The 15,762-nt window shown below is 47.0% G+C and overlaps 1 protein-coding gene across 1 annotated transcript in view; it reads left to right on the forward strand.

Annotated features, from left to right (window-relative positions):
- The first annotated feature begins 1,046 nt into the window (after window positions 1-1,046).
- Window positions 1,047-15,762, forward strand: part of KL (klotho) — a 47,142-nt gene continuing 32,426 nt past the window's right edge. The window contains exon 1 of the mRNA XM_007099063.3: window positions 1,047-1,865. Within this exon, the coding sequence (XP_007099125.3) occupies window positions 1,047-1,865 (819 nt within the window). The remainder of the gene's footprint in view (window positions 1,866-15,762) is intronic.

The following is a 15,762-nucleotide window of genomic DNA, read 5'->3' on the forward strand; positions in this document are numbered from 1 at the left end:
CCCTGGGCTCCAGCAGAGCTGCGTGCAAAACTTTACACAGATAAGTGACTTGCTAAGTCAGAGCTGAAAGCTAAACCGTGATTATTCATAAAAGGATTTTTTTTTTAAATAGGTAAATAACAGTTACTCAAAGTTGAAACCTTGGTACTTCGTTTTTTCTTAAAAAACAAAAATGTGTAATAAGAACAATCAAAACTGTCGTGACAGGAACTCGCCACCTTTCCCTTCCTTTGGGCCGTGGGCAAATAATTCTGCAACGTCTAACTCAACGACCGGTGCTGGTTTGAAATGGTTACAAGATAACCGTATGAGGGAGAGTAAAGCAAAGTGTCAATGCAACCCACGCGTCTCCTTTGTCTTCCTTGAAGGCTTTCTACTCGGGTCCCTGGGGACCGACCCTCCGTCCCTGCACGTCCCTGCTCTCCCTAAAGACTCTAAGAAAGTCCGCCACCAGTCGCTGTCTCAAGGCATTCCGAGTTCCCACCTGGCTTTCCCCACCTTACCCTCCCAATCGGTTTCAGGCAAACGGCTCTAACAATGTCGGCCTAAAGCTGTTCTCGGCCTTCGAGTGGAGGCCACGAGAAAGCAGGTGCTCCCCCACCGCCGGGCTCCGGGAGGGCAGGCAAAGAGCCCGCGCTGAGCTCGGGGAAAGTTGGTGGGCCGCCTTCCCTCCTCGACGAACACCCGCTCCGTGGCTTCTCCCAGGGGAAAGAGAAGGTGGCCGGGAGGCCGCTTGCGTCGCCAAACATCCCCCCGCGCTCCTGGGAGCAGCGAAGGACAGGTGCCTTTTCTCCGACGTCCCCGAGAGGCGCCCGCTGCACCTCGCTCGCTGCCGCGCCCCCTCCGCGGCACGCGCTCGCCCTCTGCGCCCCGCGCCCTCCCCATTCCCGGGAGCGGGGAGGCTCCGGCTCGCAGGTAATTATTGCCAGCGGGGCCCGGCGGGGAAGCGGGGGTGGGCGCGGCGGCAGGGGCGGGCGGCGCGGCGGGGCGCGGGCATAAAGGGGCGCGGCGCGGTGCGGCGCCCCAGCGCCCGGCTCCCGCGAAGCATGCCCGCCCGCGCCCCGCCGCGCCGCCCGCGGCCTCTGCCGCTTTCGCTGCTGCTGCTGCTGCTGCTGCTGGGCCTGGGCGGCCGCCGCCTGCGCGCCGAGCCCGGCGACGGGGCGCAGACCTGGGCCCGCTTCGCGCAGCCTCCGGCCCCCGAGGCCGCCGGCCTCCTCCACGACACCTTCCCCGACGGCTTCCTCTGGGCCGTGGGCAGCGCCGCCTACCAGACGGAGGGCGGCTGGCGGCAGCACGGCAAGGGCGCGTCCATCTGGGACACGTTCACCCACCACCCCCCGGCGCCCCCCGGCGCCCCCCCGGTAGCCCGCCCGCCGTCGGGCGCCCCGTCGCCGTCCCCGCCCGCTACCGGGGACGTGGCCAGCGACGGCTACAACAACGTCTTCCGCGACACGGAGGGGCTGCGCGAGCTCGGGGTCACCCACTACCGCTTCTCCATCTCGTGGGCGCGGGTGCTCCCCAATGGCAGCGCGGGCGCCCCCAACCGCGAGGGGCTGCGCTACTACCGGCGCCTGCTGGAGCGGCTGCGGGAGCTGGGCGTGCAGCCCGTGGTCACCCTGTACCACTGGGACCTGCCCCAGCGCCTGCAGGACGCCTACGGCGGCTGGGCCAACCGCGCCCTGGCCGACCACTTCAGGGATTACGCCGAGCTCTGCTTCCGCCACTTCGGCGGCCAGGTCAAGTACTGGATCACCATCGACAACCCCTACGTGGTGGCCTGGCACGGCTATGCCACCGGGCGCCTGGCCCCTGGCGTCCGGGGCAGCGCGCGGCTCGGGTACCTGGTGGCGCACAACCTCCTCCTGGTGAGTTCGAGGGGCCGGGCAGAGGGCCACGGGGGGAGAGGGCCTCTGGAGATGCCAGGGGCGAGTGGGGGGCCGAGCCTTCAGCCTAGAGGAAGTTCCATTTGAACACATTCCTGAAGTCACCTAGGGTTGGCATCTTGGTGGGGGGGAGCTGAGCAGCTGGGGCTTTCCTGGGAAGCCAGGCATTTGGGAACGGGGAGAGAAAAAGGAAAGTTCCTTTCTCTGGGTGTATGGGAATCCCTAGAGGTAAGGAGGGGACGATTTCCCAATAGTAGCTAAGGGGAGAGTGAGGAGGGTGGATGAAAGAAACAGGTTTGTTAGGAAGAAGTGCAGGTGGCATTAGTCTCTGCTAGTTTGTGGAGATGTCATGGGTTCAGTGTTACTCCAGTAAGATCTGGTGTGTGTGTGTGTGTGTGTGTGTGTGTGTGTGACAGAGAGAGAGACAGAGAGAGAGAGAGACCCATGTTCACAGTGCAGCAGATGCAAAGGTCTCAAAATGGCATCTCCTGGAGAACTGAGCTTAAACTGTCTTTGGAAGTTCTTTCTATGGCAGGCAGAACTGCGCCCATCAACCATACTAATCATCAGGGCAGTGAAGACCCCTTGGACAATCTTAAACAGGGCTGTAGCCGTAAAAATACAGAAGCAACTACAGGATGATCTAGATTGTGCCCTACAACAACAGTATTCCCAAGATCCTTTCTCCGATTCAGAGGACTCCTTGGTGATGAGATGATCACCAGCCTGACGAAATTGATTTTGACACCCCTGTGCAGAAGGCTTAGTACATCCTGACAGCAGGAGTTCTTGATATGCCATGATCAGGTTGTCTCTCAGTTCTTCTTCCTAGTTCTTCACTCAGTGCTCAAGATTAGGTCCCACTGATTTGAGGGTTCCTTTATGATAATGTCAGTCGTTGGCACATTTTGTACAGAGTTTTATACCATGAGAGAAAGAGGTTTTTTTCTGTATATGTGCAAACATTTTAATAAAAGTGTTTACATGTCTGACTTCTCGTACTCTATTTTGGTGACTAGTGGGCTTACGGAAGACCTATTTTAAATTGAGAATTAAGCCACAGATTTTGAACAAATTCAAGATGAAAACCACTTCTACACACTTTTCATGGAAGCCACTGAGGCAGAACAGGACTGGGTTCTTGAGGTGACTAAGCACTCTGAGCTCCTGGTAATGTTGTAATAATGGCTAAATAAGATTGGATGTCAGCTCCTGTGTGCTACCACGGGGCACAGAAGAATGTTGGATTTGTTTGACAACAAAATTGTGATTTCAGATTGATACATATTCTTCTCGTTAAGATACTTTAGGGCAATAGTAAGAAACTTTATCAGTCTGTCAATTCTTTAAGGAACCAAAATACCTTAAACACCACCTGTTCATTGTTGGTGATGGAAAAGGTATGGGAAGAAATGGTCCCTCTTTTGAAGAGAACAGAAGCAAATTTTAGTTCATACCAGAAACAAACAAGAAATTTGTAGACCAGTTGGAGGCTCCGATCGACCATTCCTGCAAAATCACTACTTTAGATTTAAATCATACAAGTTCTATTTTTAGAGTGCATGTATTAAACTCTGTATGTATACAAAAAGTCATCAGTTTTTATTGCAGTGACTTACGTGATCCTTTCACGTATAAAATCAGGACTGGGGACTGAAGGAGCTTTCTAGTAGACTGGTATTTGAAATGGTAAACATGCTTTTTTTTGATCCTTGTTCCCACTCTTGGCCCTCTGATTAACTTTTCAGTTATATTTTTGTGTCTTTACACACAAAAAACTTGACAAACACTAACCATCCTTCCCAGAAACACAGTGGACTTTGTATTCATAAGAAATTAGTTAGCAGGTGGACATTTGGTTTTGCTGAGGCTGCAAACAAAATGCTAGTAGCTGTAAAATATTAATTTTGCTTTCAAATTTCTTTGGTTTGGAATGTAGCCATTCTTACATACTATGAAGAGGTAACTTGTCGTTATCAAAAACAATAGCTTAATTTTATCATGTGAGATATTTTCATTGTGTTTTCAATGTTCTTTCTTGGTGGCTGTGTTAGGGAGAGGAAGGTAGGGAAGTTTGGACCTTATTTGAAAAGGTAAGACATATTGTGCATATATGGATAATAGAACATTTCAGCGAGGGCTTAGATATTGCTGTTAAGGTCACTAAGCCCCTAGCATATTCTTTTGCATTTGGGGATCTGATGCTGGTGAAGGAGCAAAGTGGCCAGCACCCCTTCCCTGCCCCATTGTGTGCTTCCACTAATTTGCAGACTAAAGAGACCCCCACCCCCCAGGGAGACTGGGGATTTGAACCAACCTTCTCTCCTAGCCACCCACCCTCACCCCTGCGCTAACCCCGAGTTCAAGAATCCAAGAATCGTTGTCTGATGGCCTGGAGGACAGGAGGCAGGTCAAACAAACAGCAGGTTGAATAATGGAGGGTTCTGCTCAAAATGGAAGTCTCCATATTCTTTTGGGTTCCTGGTACTGAGATAAACCTTGAAAAAATTGTGTGTGTGTGTGTGTGTTTAAAAGAGAGCCAGAGTCAGAGACTGGGAGAAACGGAACTAAAAGGTTTTCCCCAGAGAGCTCTAGGACCCCGGGTTGTTTTGCTCATCTGAGTGTAACCCAGAAAGAGGACACACCTTTTCTCTGTGACTTATAGAGAGACCGCTATACCTTCACAGCTCCTGATGTCCCCTGAAAAACTAGCATTGAGGCCTGTAGTTGGGGTTCTGGCCCCAGCAGTGCCTCTGAGTTTTTATTCTGCCCATGGGTTTCTGAGAGGGCCAGGACCGAGCTGAAGGTACGCGTGGGCCTCCCATGTGGGAGTCTTGCAAATGTTTGTACAGGGAACCTGTGGAAAAAGACACTTTCTTTCACTTAGGACGTGGGACTAGGCGAGAATACTTGGGATGCTAATGGGTGGTACAGACACGATTGGCATCGAGCAGGCTATCCGTTAACATCAAAGCTCACATCTTAGCCGATCTGTCTGCAGCATTTGTCTAGACACTGTTCTCTTTCTTGACACACTTCCTCAACTTGACTCTCTTGCTTCCCCTCTCAGCTCACTGGAGATTTCCGTGTCCTCCTCACCTTGCCTCTAGATATTGGAGGGCCCAGGGCTCCATCATGGCACCTTTTCTCTAGATTCACTCCAGGTGAACTCTTTGAATGCTCTAGATCCTAATGACTCCAAGTTTGGAGTCTCCAGCCAGAACTTGTGCTCTGAGCTCCAGACGGTCCTGTGCTTCCCATACCCATTATGGCAACTCTGAACTTTCAGTTGGCCGGGCCCCAAGCCTTAACTCTTCCCTTTCTCTCACATCTTACTTGCAATCTATCAACAAATCCTACTGCCCTACCTACCTTCAAAACGTACCCAGAATCCAACCACTTCTCCTTCTATCTGGAGCTACAGATCCAAGTCCCTGTCAGATTCTGCCTGGATAATTGGAATAGACTCGTAGCTGATGCCCTTGCTTATGCCCTTGTGCCCTGTGGTGTTTCATGATGGACATTCTCAAGGATATCGTCCTGTGTGAGCAAGACAAAGTCCCTCATTTATTAAAATCCCACCTTTCCTTGAAGAACCAGTTCACATTTGAACTGGTCTTCCCTTTGGTTCCACACCCAAATGCCGTATCTTCCTTCCCTGGAACCCCACTGTGCCTCATTTCTGATGCCTTCTACCACACGCCTCCTTCATGTGACCATTTCCTCCTTTCACTGCCCCACTGGCTGGGCAATTCCTTAAGTAAGGAAGTCATATTCACTTGATCTCCCCTAAAGTGCCATCTTGTCCTTGGTAGGTGCTCAGTGAGTGCTCCTGGCCATTTAATAGCCTGACTTTGCCTTTATAATCTGATGCTGCTAGGGTTTTCTTTCTTTGTCAGTCTTTCTAGCCACTCTCCAATGGGACGAGGAGTGCCAAATCCTAACTGTGTAGAAGATCAGCAAGCATAATGGGGCAGAACGTGACATTTTCAGTAAAAATTTAAGGTTCATCAGATTTATGATTCCATTGTAAAGATTACCAAACAATTAAAAACTATAGTCCCTATGCAATATTATGAAGAAGTTTCCAGAATTGGAGGTGGGGGAAATCTCCTGGCTGGCTTTAGTAGTGTGTTGAAGTAGCTTTGTTATCTAGTTGAGTTTTCATTTCCCAAGTAATAGTGGAGGCAATTTATCTGGCAGATACATGCTCAAATTATATATGCCACGTACTTTTGGGAGGCACTTTACCAATTTTCCTCTCGCTGAAATATATTTGCTGCATAGATGGAATAATCAACTGGGTTGAACGTTAAAGTATTTTATAGAATACTGCTGAATTCCTTAGTGTGTTTAATCATAAATAGTTAAAAATATCTCCCAAAGAGCTTGACTCACTCTTCTTTGAATAGCTGACTGAACACGGTGTTTTTTTTTTAAAGGTTACAGTCAAGTCCAAGAAGAATTTTAAGAATAGAAAAAGGACTATAATTTCAAATAATTTCAAAATGGTAGCAATGTTTAACAGTGTTAATAAAAAAGAGGAAAAGTACAAACTACTCAACCTTCAAATAATGTCCACGTGTACTTCTTAAGTACAAAGTGAATGAATGTTCATCTGTGTACCTGGCTGTGTAGTTAGTCATGACTTTGGCATATAGAAGTCTTATGAGTTCTATTAAGTGTTCAGACAATATGGTTGCTCTAAGCCAGAATTTTATTATAATTAACTCGTACAAAATGTGCCTTTCTTTCCACGAATGTCATCTTTTCAAGGCACCAGGGAAAGTTTAGGTGTAGGAGGAGAATAGAATACATGCTTAATGGGAGGACAAGAAACAAAGAGTGGATGAGTAAAAATACACGGTGTTAGTGAGTCCTCCAGGGTCCACAACCTCCTCAGAAACTCCTAAATTACACTTGTCACTCGTACTTACACAGAGAAGCACCGTCTACCTTTTGTATGCTCCACTTGGTACAAAGTCAATCTGAAGGATCACTCTACTTCTTTGCCGCTCCATCTTGGGACAAACTGTTACTTAGCCTTCAAAGACTCCACGCTGATATTTCCGTTACATGCTAACAACAGAAACAGTGGATTGTTTTACTCATTTGTGACTCCTTGAGGTCCCAGACTGTAAGATCATATTTATTTTTCAATTTTTAGTGCTTACCTCACAGAAGAATACGATCGATAGGATTTTTAATGAAGGAATAGATGTAGATGTAAAATCATCTCTGCTTATTTCAGTACGTGTGTCCTTTTTTTCTCTCTTCTAAATTGAATACTTAAAGTCTGTTTTCTCACACAGTGTCTGGGGAGGAGTTTAAAACCGTGAGGAAGAACAGGGAAACGATTCCTGCCCAGATAGGTGTATGACCTTTGTGCATTTCCAGGGCAAATAATACCCGCATTTCATCCAGTGACAAAGAAAGAGGGGAAGGGGAAGAATGTGGCTGTGTAAGTGCCCCACCTGGAGGCTGTACGTCCTTTCTACTCACATCGTTGGCAGAATTCAGTCACGTGGTGTAAGGAGGCTGGGACTTACTGTCCCGCTGCATAGCCAGGAGCTCAGCAGATAATTCTAGTTGTGTTGAAACCAGGTGGAACCAGATCTTTCAGGCAACCAGGGGTCTCTGCCACACCGCCTATCTCCCAGGTATATTGTGAGAAGGAAAACAAAATCATAAATGTCAACATGTTTTGAAAAATGGAAAGAACTCTACAGAGGTGAGGTATGAATTTATTGTCAATCACAATAATAAAAAAAGCAAAACCACGAGCTATTTAGGAGAGAGGAATTAGACAAATACTTTAGAAATTGTTGCCCTACTTAACTTCTTCACATGCAACTTATAGCACTCAGTGGAACAAAATTTTCACAGTTATTGCAATAGCGTTTGACCAAAGATTATTCAAATCATTTTTGGAATAATCTATTTTACCCAAAACACATTACCAACTACCTTTGTTTGGACCCAGTTTGGTGTTTGAAAGAAATATACTCAAGTTTACAACTGCTATAATTTGATATGTTGACCAAACTAAAGATAGCTATTTCGTGAAATTTTGTGGTCTCAGTCTGAGTAGATTTTTTATTGATAACATTATTGTTTACAGTATAGATGTCAGAACATCATCCATGAACCATTATCTTTGTGGTTTGATGAAATACTCAAAATAAACTAAAAGTTGTGACGTACGTTAAGTGAAATACAGTGGTTAAGCAAATACTATTTCCATGCCTGTAGTGCATCTTTATTTGATGGTTAGAAGGTTAGAAATATAGGGGCACCCGGGTGGCTTTGGCTCAGGTCATGATCTCGCCATTCTCAAGTTTGAGCCCTGCGTCGGGCTCTGGGTTGACAGCTGGGAGCCTCAAGCCTGCTTTGGATTCTGTGTCTCCTCTCTCTCTGCCCCTCCCCTGCTTGTGCTCTCTCTCTCTCTCTCTCTCTCTCTCTCTCTCTCAAACATAAATAAACATTAAAAAAATTAGAAAAAAGGAAAGAAATACAAGGGGCTGGGGAAATCCCAGGTCACATTTCTTCTCAGGACAAACCACTCACAGTGACTCTCCTGGGGTCCTCTAGCTTCTGCTCGACTATTTGCAGGAAGAGGAACTCAGTTCCTCCCAAGTAATCCACTCATTCTCATCTTTTATATTGAGTGGGAAGCCTGTCTCTTCATTTTAGGACTTCAGTACAGGACTTACTCCTGGTTGGCTCTTGGCCTTTCCAAATCTCAAAGAATAAAATGAACTGCTTTTTGATGAGACAGCCTTTCAAATATCTGAAAAGGCCACTTTGTTCTTCCTAAGTATTTTCTCTTCATGCTGAAGTCTGCCTCAAGGAGAATTAGAGGAAGCCGGACATTTAGCCAAGGCCCCCTTCTTGGGAGCCTGCCATGTGGCAGGCAGGCATGTTGTTGAATTCTGAGAATGCAAATATGACCCTAGAGAGGCCTCTGTATCTTCTCACACTTGAGGATAAGGTCGAGTGGGAGGTGGAAAAGTTGACCCTCCTGTTTCTCCAAGGGTGGGAAGAAAGGCATGGTCTTCAAGGAGCAGAGCCCTCCAGGGTTGGTTGTCAGACCTGCGTGTGTCCCACCATCCTCAACAAGGGGCTGGAGATGGGTGTAGATGTAAGGGGCCGGAGGTTTCCAGACTCCGGATCCTGCCGAGAATAGGGACCTCTGGCTGTATTTACACGTTCTTTTTGTGAGGGACCAGGGGATGGCTCCAAAGCCACAGGGGGGTGAGGGGTGGTAGGGAATATATGTCATCTCCAGGCGCCTGCAAATCTTTGGGGGGGGGGTGCTCCTCCTCCTTCCTGTCTGACACCCCCTTCTCTCTGGATTCCTCATCATTTGGTCTTTTCCCTCCAGCCCCTTCCCCTATCAGTGACATTACTTCTCTCCTGGTGCTGGCCTCTCTTTACTCAATGTCAGGCCTTTCTGCTGGGGCTTGGCAGAGGCAGGGGGAAGGAAGGGTGGCAGGCTCTTACGTTCTGGGATCAGGTACATCTTCCCTGAAGTGATCTGAAGCCAAACGGAAGTCATAGCACAGATATTTTCAAAGTACACTCTTTGGGCTGCGTGAGAGATTCAGCTTCCTCTTGTTTACCTAACGTGGGCTGTGTTTACCCTGAACCAATTGCTTGGCCCTTTCCACCCTTCCTGGTCAGGGTGACATGTCACAGCCTCCCTGGACCCACAAAGGACAAAAATTTCTCTCTGAGTCTGCAGGTCTGCTCCAGATATACGAGAGGCTGTGGCTGGGGGGAGTGATGGCGGTTTAAGGGTTTAAGGGAAAGGCTCTCACATTTCCACAAAAAGAAGGATAAGGTAAGACCCCTGCCCTCATGTCCCTTACAGATTAGTAGGGGAGATATGGTTGTCAAATAATTACATTGAAATGTGTAAGTGCCTTCATAGAAGTAAGTACCAGGGACAGCGCGGGTGCCAAGAAAGGAGGGATGGGTAAGAGTTTTGGGGGTAGTCGGGGAGAACTATGCTGGTGAGATCAGGGGCTGGCAAGCACTTCTGCAGAGGGCCAGGTTTTAGGCTTTGTGGGTCATGCAGTGTCTGTCACAAGCACTCGCTTGTGTCCGTGCAGTTAGAGGGTGGCCATAAGCAACGTGTAAATGAATGGGCACGGTTCGTTTACAAAAATAGCTGTGGGCTCCTATTGCTGGGGCTGGTGTGCAGGCACCCAGCATAAGAAGGGCTTGTGATGGTCCGGGAGAGCGGCATGCGGTTGGGGTAGGTGGCAATTCGCCCCACAGGATCAGTCGTTGGAAGGGCTGAAGCATTGGGGGGAAAGGAGGGAAAGAAGCTGGAAAAGCAAACCTAGAATATTTCAAGTCCTCTCTTAGAATTTGAGGTACAGAACCAATTGTAGCTGCCCCAGATGTTTAGGGCGCATTTCTTTTCCTGGACGCTGACTGAGGATAATGCCGTCCAAGGCTGCATTAACCGTTTTGGCTGTCACTTCCCCGTGGGCTGGCTTAGTTTGTAGTCAGTTAAAGCCTCTCGGGCTTTTTAATGTTTCCCTGTGTAAGTTGCCGTTAAGCCAGACCTCTCCTGAAATCTTTTGTTGTTTATTTTTGACCTTTTAATCTTAGTAAATCTCATCTTCACTGTGCAACAAAGGCAGTTACCACCGATGGATGATTCAGTTAAAGGAATAGCGGGACGTGCATACAGTGGAATAGTATTTGGGTATTAAAAAGTTGATATATGGTGATTAAAAAGTTGCACATGGTATGTTGTTAAGAGAAAAATGCCAGTTGTATTATGCTTCTTACATAGCTCTGCTGATAACGACATGTGACTACGTAGTGAGCACTTTACAGTTCTTGGGCTGTGCGGGGCTCTCTCTAGCCCCTTCCTGACATAACCAAAACTAGATTTGGCATTCCTGCTTGGTGCTTCCATAAAATCCTGTATTACTTCTCTAGCCACACTTGACCCATTTTACTGAAGTGATTTGTTTGCTTGTCTTCCCTCGACAGACCTCAGCTTTGAGGTGCCAGGGACCATGTTTATCTTGCTGTTTTATACCTGGAGCCTCACAAGGGAGGCATGCAAGGGAGCATGCAGATGTTTGTTGCAGGAATGAGAGAATACACCCCCTCCAAGAACGGGGAAAGGAAAAAAGTTAACAGTGGGTTATTTCTGGATGGTGGGATTACAGAAGACTTTTAAAAATTTGTATTTTTGAGAGAGATAGAGCGTGAGCGGGGAGGGGCAGAGAGAGAGGGAGACACAGAATCTGAGGCAGGCTCCAGCTGTCAGCACAGAGCCCCACGTGGGGTTCGAACCCATGAACCCACGAACTGAGAGATCATGAGCCCAAGTCGGATGCTTAACCACCTGAGCCACCCAGGCACCCCCAGATGATTTTTTTTTCTTTCTGGTTATCTGGATTTTCTAATTTTTCTATAAGCAAAATGTATTACTTTTGTGATAGAGAAATAGTAAGTAGTATTTCTGGAAAAAGATGGCAGATTGAATTTACCCACTAAAATTTTTTTCTCTTCCTTGAAACCCCATGAAACTGTAGTAAGGAAACTGCTAAAGAATGAAGGTGGGGGAGGAGTGAGGGCAGGAGAGAAGGAGGGAAGGGGGTGGAGACAAAGACCCACACAGTGGAGACAGCAGAGCAGCAGCAAAGCTTTGGAAGCTGAAAAGCAGATGTATGAGTGTTATTGACTGAGCAGGCCTAAGAAGGTAGACTGTCGGCAGTAGGAGAGGCCAAGAACAAATCCTAGGATTGCAGAATCTCCAAGAGGCTCCGAGAGTAGCAAGACCAAATATTCTGGATCTGGAGGAGAAGGGAGTTAAGTGCTCACATAAGGAGAACCGGCTGAAAGTTATTTAAGAAAGAACTAGATTCCTAGATCACCCCCTTCTCCTCACTGCTGGGCATCTGCCCCTTCTCCACTCAGGAGAAAACTAGAGGTTAATTTTCTAGAGAGTAAAAAATGGGAAGTGTCTGGGCTTAGGGACATCAGGCACATTTGAGGGCATGAGTCCTATACTGAAAATAAGGAGTAAGTGAACATATGCAGCTGACAGCTGAGACACCCCCGGCCTCCCCCCCATCCCGCCCTCCATCTTCCCTACCAGGGTCTCAGAAGGCTGACAGTGTGGCCTACTCTCCAGGTAGAGACTGGAAGAATCTTCTCCAGGGAATCTGATGAGTTCATGTGGAAAGACCTCAGATACTGATCCTAATGTTTTCCACAACAATTAAATGAGACAGATCCCTCTACAGTGAAACTCAAAGTCAGCAAACCCCACCTACACTGTAGCTCAGACCTTCCAGTCAGGTTTTTTGTTTGTCCTTCTTAAATATGAATAGACAGTCAAAGATCAACAGACATCTGAGGAAAGCCTCTAACATGAAAGATTGAGACCCACACAAATAAAGAAACAACAACAGAACGATCAACTAATTTTGAAGGAAACTTGGAGAAACCAAGAATATGCAGGGAGAAAATGCTCAAACCCCCCTACCAAACCCTCAGTCAAAACATACAAACTTCCAGTTATCAAATAAGTCATGGAATGTAATATACAGCATGGTGACTATAGCTCATAACATTGTATTGTATATTTGAAAATTGCTAAGAGAACAGATCTTAAAAGTTCTTAACTGAAGAAAAAGAATTGCAACTCTGTGTGGTGACGGATGTTAATGAGACTTATTGTGGTGATCACTTATAGTATACACACATATTAAGTCACTGTGTTGTATACCTGAAACTAACATAATGTTATATGTCGGTTATAGCTCAATAAAGAAAAACAAATGTTAAAACCCCCAATGGGAGTCTGAGATAAGAGAAGATACTGAATACAGGATATAAGAAAAGGATAATATAACAAGATGGCGGGGGGGAACACTTGGAAATGAAATACATTATAACAGAAATGAAAAATTTAATAGAAAAGTTGGAACATAAAGGTGAGGCATGAAACCTAATAATGTAGCAAGACGACAGAGAGATGAATGGAAAAAAAGTCAAAGAGGTGGGAGATAAAGGTGTAACATTCAAATAATGAGAGTTCCAGAAGGAGAAAGCAGGGGTGCAGTAGGGTGTTAGGCTGTGGCCCTCAATGAACCATGCTGGCCAGTATCCATGATCTGTGCCTCCCCCTTCCCGGACTGTGGGCTTGACAGCAGATGTCTTTTGTTCCATGGAACATAGTGAATGTGAAGCAACCAAAAGTTTAATTAAAGTGCATTCACATTAGAGTCTTTCTGGATTGCTCCGTCATGAGAACCGGTGTCAGCACGTGGGCTGGTTTACTGAAAGGTAAAGACAGACTTTGGAAGATCAAAGATCACCCTGGATGTTCTCGCCACCGGTGAGATCCCAGCTGAGTGCAGCTATATGCGTGACCTCTGCTACATCACATGGAGCACAAGAACTGTCCAGGTAAGCCCAGTTAACCCACAGAGACCAGAGAAATCATAAATCCTTGTTATTTCAATCCCCTGACCGGGGTGGTTTGTTTTATAGCAATAGATAACTGATAGAGAAGGCAAATGATGAAGTAATTCCAAGATATTTCCTAGAACTGGAAGGTGTGAATTCCCATACTGAACATGAGGTACTTGGGGAGTCATTATAGAACAAAGCTGCTGTGGTACAGCAGGGCCAATGGGTCCATGAGCAAGGGATCATGGCTTTTTATTTTGCCACGTTCTATTAAACATCTTCACAGCTCCATGTGAAGCGTGGCAGTCTGCCCAGCCATGCCAATACCATGTTATGGCAGTTGTGGCCTCCTGGCTTCTGGCTTTAAGCACCACCCACTGCCTGGTCTCTGTTACTTCAGGGTGTCATGGCCTCCATGGATGATAACAAGCCCAGCTCTGTGATGGCCTCTCCAACCATCAGCCTTGACCTGCAGAGAACTGCCACCACACCAGTGATGCTTGTGCGCCCTCACTGGCATATTCCCAATAGACTTGGTGCATGGTGTCTCTCCCTCTGGCGCTCAAATGAAACGCCAAACTCTAGTGGGTTGTTTGGCCTTACATAATATCCTCATTCCAGTACGCCTACATCTCTCAGCTTCTTGTATTCCTTCCTTTCTCAGCTGTCAGGGAAACTCAAGCATTTCTGCCCACTCAGCATTGGCCATCACTTTTTCTAGGCTTCTCAGAGCCATTCGAGCAGCAAGTTTGCCCTGGCCAGAGCATTAACACACATTTCTGGAGAGAGTGCTCCCTAGTCAACAAATTCTGTCTTGTCTTGTCTTACATTCCAGTTCTGGAATCCAGGGCCCTCCAAATTCAATCCCGGTAGTACTCCTTGGGTTCTTGCCACTACATTCTAAATCTTTTTTTTTTTTTTTTTAAGTTTATTTATTTGACAGAGAAAGCACAAGTGGAGGAGTGGGCAGAGAGGGGGGCGGAGAGAGAGAACCCCAAGCAGGCTCTGCTCTGTCAGCACGGAGCCCTGACGCGGGGCTTGAACTCCTGAACCGTGAGATCATGACCTGAGCTGAAGTCGTACGCTTAACGGACTGAGCCAGCTAGGTGCCCCACTACATTCTAAATCTTGAAGCTACTTTGGCATATAATGTCTTGCCTCCTCTGTAGGCCCAGCTGCCTCCAGGTTTTAAACCTGGGATTTAACCCTACTTAGTGGCCTGTCAACTTCTGAGGGAGGCACCTGCTGTCTTTTAAGGGTGAGGCCTCTTCAGCATAGGGAAGTGCTATCTCTAATTAGGCAAGGGCCGGCCACCTCTGTAATCCCCCAGGGTTCCAAGGGTTCTGAAGATCCCAGCAACTATGGCCCATGTTCCAGAGTCCTAGGTTTTCCCAACCAGGGCTCTGACCTTGGCATGACAGACCCACCTTAACCAAGCATTTAAACATCTCTGCAGCTCTGCATCTCTACCAGGTCCTAGGACTGAGGCTAAGCTGTGTGTATACTTCCACTTCAGGAGATAAGCTACTAGTGAAACCCTCTGGCTCTCATCTTGAGTCTTTGCTTCTTAAAGGCCCTTTGTTCCTCGTGATCTCTCTGCGGAGACTCAGTACAGTATGATAGGAACCAGTCAGTTCGCCCCTCCTTGTGGGCATTGGAATGCCTGGATCATTGCACCTACGATGCATTCCCCTTCACCATGACATTTCCCCAGGTTCCACTGGTGAAATATTTGGCAATTGGAACACCGTCTTGTGCCAGGAAACTATCTGCCCCCTTAATATTACCCAGAATGGCATTTTCTTTCCCTTCTAGGAAGTGAAACCTGACTTGTGTTTGTTTAGGTCTTCTGAGATGCAAATGTCAGAACAGGATTAGATATGTAAAACATTTATTGAAGGAAACGACTGTGAAGGATAAAGAGGAAGGAGCACAGAAGGCAGAGCCTTTAGACCATGACTTGTCTGACATCTGTGAAAGAGAGTGGGCAAGAAGTAGGTTTAGGTGGGAAGAGTCTCAGATGGCAATACAGATCTAAGAAAGATACAGCCAGGCCAGTCAACATTGCCTATTAGAGGGGTCCCCATCCTGCAGGAATGGGTCTACATTAGTACCCCTGCTATGTTCAGTCATAAGGGAGTAGCCTGTGAGAAGCATGACCTCAGGGCCAATGAAGCAGTGGGTCCAAAGGGGTAGCAACTGGTGCTATGGGTCAGTTATGCTTCTCAGAACAGGAAACTGAGCAGTGCATTTTCATGGCTACTACAAACACTCCAAACACCAGTGAGGAATGCCACTCCCAAGAGGGGAATTTCCAACCAGAATTTTTCTAATATATATTTCCAACCAGATTTTGATATTTATTTAAACTATCAATCATTTATGAAGGTAAAATAATGAGATTTCAAACTATTCAAAGTCTCAAAAGCTA

This window comes from Panthera tigris, chromosome A1 (genome assembly GCF_018350195.1).
Source record: "Panthera tigris isolate Pti1 chromosome A1, P.tigris_Pti1_mat1.1, whole genome shotgun sequence".
NCBI lineage: Eukaryota > Metazoa > Chordata > Mammalia > Carnivora > Felidae > Panthera > Panthera tigris.